The sequence below is a fragment of the Podarcis melisellensis genome (genome assembly GCF_964234715.1).
Source record: "Podarcis melisellensis genome assembly, chromosome: 8".
Lineage (NCBI taxonomy): Eukaryota > Metazoa > Chordata > Lepidosauria > Squamata > Lacertidae > Podarcis > Podarcis melisellensis.
In genome coordinates, this window is record NC_138540.1 from 86,888,764 (window position 1) to 86,899,552 (window position 10,789).

Below are 10,789 nucleotides of genomic sequence, written 5' to 3' on the forward strand. Positions count from 1 at the left end.
GATACTAAACATGTAGACAAAGAAGTTATTCCAGAAAATGAGAAAATGTTAAAAATTTCCATTACTAAAATCATGGGTGTGTGGACATTGTTTTGTGTGTGTGTGTGTGTGTGTGTGTGTGTGTGTCTGCTTTTGGGGGCCAAGGTTGGTGAGGATGGGGTTCTGCTTCTCCAAGACACCTGACCACCGTGGCGATCACACAGGGTCCCCGGACGTTTACGGGTCTATTGATCCCTGTGCCACCACTGTGCTCACTTCCCGGCTGCCATCAACCTGTTACTCTTGGGTAAAACACTGAGTCCAGACAGTTGTTAAAAATGAACCAAATAAACAAGTTTATTTTATAAACATTAACAAGTTTATGGTTTCTCAGATAATATTCCTGTCAGTTTCTTAACTTTAGTTTCTTTACCGGCCTATACCTTCCTAATACCTTCTGACTGATTATCTCAACTGTTTGACTGACTCCTCTTAACAAATTCTCTCTCTCTCTCACACCAGACTAGCCCAACCCACAGACTTATCCTCTCTGTCTCTTCTAACTCCAGACTGTCTTCTCAACCACCCTAAATCTAACTCTCTAACCAACACCCAAAAACCCCTCTGTGCTTAAACCTTATACACAGTTAACTCTGCCCCCTTGGGTTCCCATTGGTTAGTCATTTACAATAAATTAACCCTTTCCTTATGAACCCAGTATGATGTCACACACCTAGGGAGGGCAAACACCTCAACCACCTTCAGAGGGGAATGGCACACATTTCATAAAAATGCGGAAGGGTGGCAAAGCCAACCAGCATGGGAGAGATGTCGATCTTTTCAGGAGGGATGGGGGATTTGAAGCGGAAGTTCTGCAGGATGCTGGTGAGGATGAGGAAGAGCTCCATCCGAGCGAGGTGCTCCCCAAAGCAATAGCGCTTCCCTAGGAAAGAGGAGGAAGGTGAATACAGGCTTTCAGGGTGCTGTTAGACACGACTCAGCAGTGGCATGGAAAGGGAAGAGGACTCACTCACCGATGGAGAATGGCATAAAAGCCTTATTCCTCTTGAACTGCCCGTTCTCATCCAGGAAATGTTGGGGGTCAAACACATCTGGTCTTGCAAAATGTTTGGGGTCTCTCAGCACAGATCCAAGCACAGGGAAGACTTCAGTCCCCTGACCAAGAGAGGGAGAGAATCTTAGAGCCATAGAATTGGAGAGCTGGAAAGGACCCTGTGGGCCATCTAGAGCAGCCACCTCTGATGAAGAGATCACAACTAAAGCATCAATGACAGATGGCCATCCAACCTCGGTTGAAAAACCTTGGTGGAAAGAGATTCCACCACCTTCTGAGGGAGCCCTTTCCACAGCCTCAAAGCTCTTACCCTCAAAGAGGTCTTCCTGATGAGAAGGGAAGGGGAAAATGGCTTTTTTTGGGGGGGTTAGAATTAACCCCTTTAAGCCCCATAACCACCACCACCACTCCTTTGGGGAGGGCAGCACTGGAAGACCAACATCACATCATCTGGCTGGGCTCTTCAGGTCTTATTTTGGATTTGACTCGGATACCCCCACAATGGCAGACAGGTCAGAGATAGAGGTGCCTCAGGGGGATTTGCTAGCCCACAAAACATGTCTCGAAATTGTACTGAACGGTGGAGTATAAGTCTCAGGAATGAGTGAAACCAAAATACCTTGGGAATGGTGTATCCCCGGAACTTGGTATCACAGGTCACACGTCTTGCTAACCCCAAGGGGAGCATGTCAGCGAATCTCTGGATCTCGTGGATCACAGCATCCGTGTAGGGCATCAGGGGACGGTCATCCATGTTGGGAGTGCGACTGGAGCCAATCACCCGTTCAATCTCTTCGTGGACTTTCTCTGTTGAGAAATCAGCAGGATGAGACCAAAAGTGCTATTTGCACCTTCCAGGGAGCTAAGGAAGGATCCTAGCTCATAACTGGCAAAAACAAAGAGATTTCTCCACCCTCCTTTCCAGCCCCTTCCACATTCACCTTCAATTTCCGGGTATTTCAGTAGAAGCAGGAAGCCATAGCGCAAGGTGGTGCTGACTGTTTCTGTGCCAGCAAAGAAGACATTGAGGGTCGTCATAACGAGATTCTCTAGGAAGAACTCTGAGTTTGGGTTTTCCTTTTCCTAGCAAGAAGAAAAATGAGGAAAGAGGATATTTCACATACAGTGGTGCCTCGCAAGACGAAAAGAATCCGTTCCGCGAGTCTCTTCGTCTTGCGTTTTTTTCGTCTTGCGAAGCAAGCCCATTAGCGGATTAGCGGATTATCGCTATTAGCGCCTTAGCGAGCTTAGCGGATCAGCTGATAAGCAGCTTAGCGGCTTGGGGAAAAGGGGGGGGAGGAAAAAAACCCCACAGGAACTCGCAAGACATTCCTCCTAGGTATAATGACACTGGAAATCGGAAAAGATATAAGACCGTTGTTTATGTATGGAACTATAGCAGCCAGAATATAAATGGTAAAAAATTGGAAAAATGAAACAGTACCCACGATAACAGAATGGCAGACTCTTACAATTGAATACCTACAACTGGCAAAGATGACGGGGACAGTAAGAGGGCTTTACAATCAGAAAGTATACAAAGAGTGGAAAATATTCAATGATTACTTAAATACACACTGTACAAGTAACAAGCTTCTTGCAGAATTAAATTGATCCTTGTAAAACACAGCGTAAATGTTAATTTACCAGAGTACAGGAAGATAAATTAGGGCAAAAGAAGGCTGTGCGTTAAATGTAAATAACAATACAAGTACAATGATAAGAACTGGAAGTCTCTTATTTAGAAATTTGACGAACGATTATATAATAATGCAAATTTCTTTTTTCGGTGTGTTTTCTTTCTTTTTTTCTCTCTTTTCATCTTAATCCTTTCGTTTTATCTTTATGTATGTGTATGCATGTGTATATATTTGTATTTTAATTCAATAAAGATTTATTAAGAAAGAAAGAAAGAAAGAAAGAAAGAAAGAAAGAAAGAAAGAAAGAAAGAAAGTCTATAAAGTTTCCTTACACAGAAATTGATCGTAGTAACTAGAATAACATAATCTTACCTGCTGCATTTTCACTAGGAAGCAGTCAATGAAATTCCGAGGATTGTTGGGGTCCAGGGTCTCCTTGTTTTCTTTTATCTTCTTTTTAATGAACTCTTTCAGGCCCAACAGCTTCTTGAAGGTTTTATCTTGTGGGCCAGGCAGGTGCTGCATGATGCCTGAGAACATGTCGTAGAGCTGCGTGTGTTGGGTTTGGAGGAATCCAGAGTTATCAGGAGGAAGAGAGAGAACAGATATTGAACACTGATTGATTTGGGGAGCAGGCAGAAGCAGGAGTTCCTCCCTCCCTTGGTTCCTCATTATCATGGAAGGTTTGGGAAAACAGGAGGCTTAAAAGAAGAGAGACTGGAGAAGTGTCTCTCCAAGAAGAACAGACAGAGGGAGGTCCTCACTCCACCCAGACAGAACTTGGTGCTGACTAAGCTATGAATTTGTCACAGACACAACCTCAGGGCCTTACTTCCCATCTTTGAGGGACAAGGATGGCAATTTGGAGGGAAAATCAGGGTGTGTGCAGGAATTGCTTACAAAGCCAGCAGTTTCAATATCTCAATCTGGAATTATCTCAGGTTGAAGCAACCGTGTAAACATTGTAAACAGAAGGTACTCCTGACTCCACCCAGATATAACTTGGTGCTGACTAAGCCATAAAATTGTCACGGACAAAATCTCAGGGCCTGACTTGTCCTCTCTGAGTGACAAGGAAGGCAATTTGGAGGAAGAATCAGGGAGTGGGGGAGGAATTGCTTACAAAGCAAGCAGCTTCAGTTTCTCAATCTGAGATTTGCTCTGGTTGAAGCAACGTTGTAAACTTGCTCCGGGCTGAGCCTGACCAAAGAGCAAGGCAGAACAGGAGTTGCAGCACCATGGAGAGCTCAGAGTGAGACGCTTGCTCCAACAAATATCAAAACCATTTTTAAGCTTCTCCCAGGTTCTGCCCACTTGTGAAGAACTTAGTTACTGCTGCTATGGAAGATGGTAATATTGGCTTTTGTTGGCCAGGCTCACTCAGACTCCTGAATGTGATCTAGCTCCTTAGTTGGTGATACTGCAACTTCTAGCCCTGTCTCTTGACCACTGCTGGTCTTTGGGGTAATGACAGAGCCCCACACAGAGCTGGCTGTCCTGCATACTATGGCTGCATACAAACTCATGATGGAAGTCCTCCACTTCCCCTCCAATTTACCTGTCCCCAAGATGTGGAAGTAAATTGGAAGGTTTCCAGCATAACGCGGAGCATGGAGAGAAACTCCTGATCTTCATATTCAAAGCGGTTGCCAAAGGTGATGGAGCTGATGATGTTGGACACTGAGCGGCTCAGGACATAGGTGGGGTCAAAGGGTTCACCTAGAAAGAGAGACCCCCAAGTCACTCAGCCCTGGATCAAGTCAAAAGTACACTTTGCAAATCAATTCAGTCTTTAATGGAGTTTTCTTTCTTCTGCCTGTTTATTCCTCACCGTTCATCTAAAGGTGGCTTACAGAATATTAATTAGAAGAGTATTCGCATAAAAACCACAATTAGTAGTTACTGTAAAAACTCATGGAACATCATCAAAATTAAACCAAAAGATTCAGTTTATCAGCATTCAAATTCTCAGTTAACCGTCAACAGTTTCAATTATATCATATCATATCATATCATATCAATCTTTATTACGGTCCAGAGACCCAAGAAATCATTACAAAGCAATGCGCAATTCAAACAGCCTATCTCCAGGTTAAACAAGCATTTTGTTCCGACTTAAAGATAGTGATCATTGGTTGTTGCAACCACTGATAAAAACTTCGCCACTGCTAATGTTCTAGCATTTGTCCAGTCTTCCAATAGCAACCTGACATAGTGAGCCTCTGATTTTCCCAGGAAAGGTACCAGCAAGAAGAAGAAGAAGAGTTTGGATTTGATATCCCGCTTTATCACTACCCGAAGGAGTCTCAAAGCGGCTAACATTCTCCTTTCCCTTCCTCCCCCACAACAAACACTCTGTGAGGTGAGTGGGGCTGAGAGAATTCAGAGAAGTGTGACTGGCCCAAGGTCACCCAGCAGCTGCATGTGGAGGAGCGGGGAAGCGAACCCGGTTCACCAGATTACGAGTCTATCGCTCTTAACCACTGCACCACACTGGCAAGGGTAATATCAGTTCAGCCCTGGCTTGCTCATATTTCGCACAGTGCAACAAAATATGTTTTAAAGAATCGATATCTTGAGCACATGAGCAAAGTCTGCCCTGGTAGGGAACTCCTCTCAACCTGCCATCCATCTATAATTATGCCACATTTCTTGAAGAAACCAAAACTGAGCTCACTTTTTGTTTCCCTCAGGGATTCCAGCAGGAAGTGGGTCTCCTCCAGGATCCGCTCTTCGACGGATCTCTTTCCCATCCCAAAATCCCTCAGTGTCGTGATGGAGAATCGGCGTAGCGGTTTGGCCCGTTCCCAGTTACAGAAGGCAACCCCTGAGAAGCAAAGGAGGAGTAAAGGGAAGGAGGAACAGGAGAAGGTGCACTCAGTGGGAATGTGGCTGAAAACACACAGTATAGAGATATCCACCCTTCATTTTCCAATCTTGTACAGTTTTAAAGTTCAGAATTTGGGAGAACAGCCTAAGATATGATGTGGGGTTTTATTGTTATTATTATTATTATAGAGGGAGAGAGACTCTCTGGCTCATTTGCCTCCTCAGTAAAATGGATACAAGGGGATGTGGGTGGCGCTGTGGGTCAACCCACAGAGCCTAGGACTTGCCAATCAGAAGGTTGGCAGTTCGAATCCCTGAGAAGGGGTGAGCTCCCGTTGCTCAGTCCCTGCTCCTGCCAACCTAGCAGTTCGAAAGCACGTCAAAGTGCAAGTAGATAAATAGGTAGCACTTCGGTGGGAAGGTAAACGGCGTTTCCATGCGCTGCTCTGGTTCGCCAGAAGCGGCTTAGTCATGCTGGCCACTTGACCCGGAAGCTGTACGCCAGCTCCCTCACCCAATAAAGCGAGATGAGCGACTGGACCTAATGGTCAGGGGTCTCTTTACCTTTACCTAAAATGGATATAACAATAATCCACGGCACAGAACCACCATTGAGACTCTCTGGTGCTAAGCTTGCTAAAAGGTGCTATATAAATGCCAGTAATCATGTGCTCTGAGCAAGAATTGCCCAAGAAGAGACTGACCGTAACCCTGGAAAAGCCAGTCAAACGTGGCTTGCTCTCCACGGTCCCTGAACACTTCAGCCTGGTCCACCAGGGCCTCCTTCACGGCATCGTATCCACACAAGACCACAACACGGCGGGGCCCTAAGTGGATGGTGTAGACAGGACCATATTTCTCACAGATCTGTGAGAACAGAACACAAGGTGAGCCTGCTGGTCAGGTTAAAAGGGAGCACATCTAGAGTCCAGTATCCTCTTTTCAGAGTGACCAACCAGATGCCCATTATGGGAAACCTTCAAGCTGGACCTGAACGCAAGAGCGCTCTCCCCCGTGTGGTTTCCAGAATCTGTTTTCCTCCAACTGCGGAGGCAACGCAGATCCATTGTGGCTATAAGCTATTGGCATTTCCCTCCATTCCCACTTTCCATGAAGCAGAATAATGAAGTGAGAGAATCTGTATCTACAGCACCAAAGTGACCTCTCCGGGTTGCAAGCCTGGGCAGTGTGTAGGGGGGTCCCGGGCCTCCCAGACGGCAAGACCCCCCTCTCAGCCGCACTGATGTGGTCCGAGGGAAAACAGAGCAATGCACTTGGCAACAGCTTGGCTGAGGGAGTTGTTGGAAGGAGAAGAAGAGGAGTTTGGATTTGATATCCCGCTTTATCACTACCCGAAGGAGTCTCAAAGCGGCTAACAATCTCCTTTCCCTTCCTCCCCCACAACAAATACTCTGTCAGGTGAGTGAGGCTTAGAGACTTCAGAGAAGTGTGACTGGCCCAAGGTCACCCAGCAGCTGCAGGTGGAGGAGCGGAGACGCGAACCCGGTTCCCCAGATTATGAGTCCACCGCTCTTAACCACTGCACCACACTGGCTCACACTGGAAGGAGGCGTACAAGGCACGATTCCAAGCGCCTTAGGGACTCCACTCTGGATTTGCATATGGTTTAATCCTCATCCCCCAAAGACATCCCACAAGGCAGCGGGTCCAGATTCCACCCCCCCCCTCGGGGTTTACTCCTGAATCCTTTCCCATGAATGAGTGTAACCGTGAAGCAGAGGAGGTTTAGGATCAGAGTTCTCCTAGACTGTCTACCTTCTCAGGTTGATGAGCCCCTTCTTGCCCCCATTTTCTCCCTTCATGCAGAAACTGCTTTCTTGACTGTTGGACCCACTGTTGGTCTCTGTCTGCCGCAGCCCATCATTGCATACAAGGCACCTCCCTAACTCACTGAGGGTTTGCAACCCATTGGATCCCTTCACCTCTTTTAGCTGGTGAGTTTCTTGGGGTCTGGCCACTGTCACATGCTGACAGCTTCATATTATATTATATTATATTATATTATTATATTATATTATATTATATTATATTATATTATATTATATTATTATATTATATTATATTATATTATTATAATTTTCTATGCCACCCTAGACAAGAAGGTCTCAGCTTCTCGGAGCCATGGAGGGGAGGGGGAATTAACAACCCCAAAGGAACATGCTGTGTCCCCCACCAGGTATACTGCTTCTCCCCAACACCTCATATACCTCAGAGAGAGAATCAAAACCTGAAGAATGTGGTGGAAGGAGAATTATGAGGAGATGATGAGTCAAGTGGGAGGGAGAGAGAGAGAGAGAGAGAGAGAGAGGGAGAGAGAGAGAGAGAGAGAGAGAGAGAGAGAGAAGGGTGGTTGGGCGGATTGTATGGAGTGATCTTCATTCAGCAGCAGTATATAAAAATGATTTGATAATAACAAAGCAGAGAGTGGATAACTGAAACGGAAGTTACCTTCATGAGTGAACGGTACATATCACTTGTGTTGACTTGGAGCAGGTTGCCGATGAAGGGGAGGGGAGTTGGTCCAGGCGGCATCTGGCTTTTGCGGTGCATCTGCCGCCATGTTGAGAGGACCGTCAGGCAAGAGAGGCAGATGACCAGGAAAAGGGTTGCTGCTCCCAGGAGATCCATGGGGAGGTTGCGGGTGGCCTGTGGAGCTCTACAGGCAATGTGTTGTGACCAGCTGGGAAGAGAAAATACCTGCGCAGCCCGAGTTGAGCCTGTTACATACCTTTGGTAGAACCCCCTCCTTGAAATTGTGCAATTTGTTTACTCTCTGCTCAGGGTCTTCTTTAAGTCTTTCAAGGACAGATAGTGGTGACAGGGAGTTGCCTGCCCAAGTCTGCACCTCCAAGGGAGCATCAGGGAGTTCCAGAGTCAAGCACAATTCTCTCACCACGTTTCTCAGAAGTCCGTATCATTTGACCAGGTCGCTGCTGGTCTGAGACCAGGAGGAGAGCAGCTGAGAAAGAGGCTGCAAAGGGGTGGCTGCAGCAGTAATAGAGTAGTCCAGGGAGTCAATGATAGAGACAGTATCCCAGAATCAAATTCAAGGGCAGCCCCACATAAAATGCATTGTGGTAGTCACCAACAAAGGTGTAAGCAGAGCAGGAACAGGCAGGGAGAAAGCATCACCATTTATTTCACAGGAGGAATGCAGCACCATTTGTCAACCACACACACACACACACGCACACACACTTTTCTCAGGGAGAAGCTCACCAAATAAGCCAGGCATTGAAAAGGGGTGGTGACATAAGCAGGCATGGCCACTTTTATCTTGAAAACCCCCTTTATTGGGGCCAACCCAGAATGTCACAAAATACTGCACGAGCCTCTGAGTCCAGCAGGACTCTTTATCAGGCTAGACGTTAAGCGCAACGAGGGCAATTGGGAATTATGGGGAGAAATATGGTTTGGTATTAAAACACAAGGCTTGCCTTCATTTTTGCTGCATAGCCTTCAAAAAGGCACAGCTAGGGAGGTTGTCATGTCAAGCACATGCTCTTCAGAGATTAGTTTACCAGAACACTTGGAGAATGGAGCATTTGAACAGAAATAGCACTGGGACGGTTAGGTTGAGAGCTTGTTCCAGTGGATAGAGAACGTTAGTGTGCTGTTCTCATAAGCTCACCTGAAAAGGGACATTTTAGAGTTGGGAAAAGACCCAGGAAAGGACAACCAAGATGATTCAGGGGATGGAGCAACTTTGCTATGTTGGAAGGTTGCAGCCTTTTTAGCTTAGAGAGAAAGTAAGAGGGGACCTGATACAATTTTACAAGATTATGCATGACATGGAGAAAGTGCATAGACAATTTTCTCTCTCTCATGGAGTTTTTGCACATTTTAGAAAAGCCCTCTTGATTATTTGGCTGTGTGTGTGTGAGAGAGAGGGAAGTTTGTGGTTTTTGAATAGACAAGACGAGGACCAGCTTTCAGGTTGGACTTTGAAGACTCCTTCATGTGCCCAGAATATTTTCTTCTTCAGAAATGTGAACAACCCAGTTCTGAACAAGAGCCCATCCCCATTTGAAGCCTAACCAACTAACCCAAGAAGAATTGCTCTGTTGGTATTTTGAAAATGCAAGATTATTTTAGGTCTGTTCTCAGATTTATCTCAACTTTACTGCTTTGAGGCTTTTTGGAGGTGGCAGTTTCTTTTTATTGCCCATGTGAAGTTTCCTAAAACTCTCCCTGCTGCCTGAGACAACATTTCTAAAACTTTGAAGCACGGGTTTCAAAGAAACTCAAGGCTGCCCATCTGATAATTAAAGAGATAATTATCTTTGTCCTTGTCTGTTTCTGCCTCTGCAAGGACCAAGGCAGACATGACTCCAGAGTTGCGTTAGCTATGTCAGAATCTTTTTCCCTCGGGCTGTTTTATACATATAGGTGCGGGTAACAGAAAGTAAAAGAGATAAAGGAGGGAAGATTCAATCTTGGATCTTTCTCAATCTGATTTGCAGCATGTATGTGACCAGTCACAGATTCCTATGAACAACTGCTGGTTGCAAGGAAAAAGTAAAGTTTCAAGATACTAAATATGCGGAGAAAGCTTTATTTAATAAGAGCTATTTTGAGAAGCAAGGAAAGTGAAATGGGTTAGCCACTCTCCAAAGCAATCATGTTTACCTAGGAAAGAGGAAGAAGGCAAAGAGAGCCAGTGTGGTGTAGTGGTTAAGAGCGATAGACTTGTAATCTGGGGAACCGGGTTCGCGTCTCCGCTCCTCCACATGCAGCTGGCCAGTCACACTACTCTGAAGTCTCTCAGCCCCACTCACCTCACAGAGTGTTTGTTGTGAGGGAGGAAGGGAAAGGAGAATGTTAGCTGCTTTGAGATTCCTTAGGGTAGTGATAAAGTGGGATATCAAATCCAAACTACTCTTCTTCTTCTTCTTCTTCTTCTTCTTCTTCTTCTTCTTCTTCTTCTTCTTCTTCTTCTTCTTTAAGGCTGTTGCTAGAACCTGCTTGTGAGTGCTTGCATGAAGACTCCTCTAAACCACACACCCCTGGATAAAACACCGTCGGTCTTATGGTGTGCATGGTTTGCAAAAGGATTTTTCCGTAGAAAGGAAAAGAGAGACTGTTTGGAGAGACAGGGTAATTCAGGGTTACATCTGCAGCAGCGGCAACTGCAGGTGTCTTGAACTGGCTAATTCTTTGCACTTCAATTGGTCAACTATGTTGTGCTGTTATGTGCTGTCACCCCTCCTCTCCCAGAGGCTGCTGAGGCGTCACCAACAGAGAA

General features: G+C 45.7%; 1 protein-coding gene across 1 annotated transcript; it reads right to left on the reverse strand.

Annotated features, from left to right (window-relative positions):
• Positions 1 to 130: 130 nt before the first annotated feature.
• Positions 131 to 8,267, reverse strand: LOC309376049 (cytochrome P450 2A13-like). Its single transcript, XM_081922202.1, has 10 exons — positions 7,993 to 8,267; positions 6,228 to 6,390; positions 5,372 to 5,521; positions 4,253 to 4,413; positions 3,067 to 3,243; positions 1,996 to 2,137; positions 1,674 to 1,861; positions 1,014 to 1,155; positions 734 to 922; positions 131 to 182 (listed from the first exon to the last, which is right to left on the reverse strand). The coding sequence occupies exons 1-9, from the start codon at positions 8,170 to 8,172 to the stop codon at positions 741 to 743; spliced, it is 1,485 nt and encodes a 494-aa protein (XP_081778328.1). The 5' UTR covers positions 8,173 to 8,267; the 3' UTR covers positions 131 to 182; positions 734 to 740.
• Positions 8,268 to 10,789: the final 2,522 nt, after the last annotated feature.

What these genes read in the sequence shown, in the direction of transcription:
- LOC309376049 (XM_081922202.1), bottom strand. Translation starts at nt 8,172, where the DNA reads ATGGATCTCCTGGGAGCAGCAACCCTTTTCCTGGTCATCTGCCTCTCT. An exon ending in CTTCCACATCTTGGGGACAG is followed by an intron (nt 3,244 to 4,252) that starts GTAAATTGGAGG and finishes CAACACACGCAG; the next exon opens with CTCTACGACATGTTCTCAGG. An exon ending in GAAATACCCGGAAATTGAAG is followed by an intron (nt 1,862 to 1,995) that starts GTGAATGTGGAA and finishes ATTTCTCAACAG; the next exon opens with AGAAAGTCCACGAAGAGATT.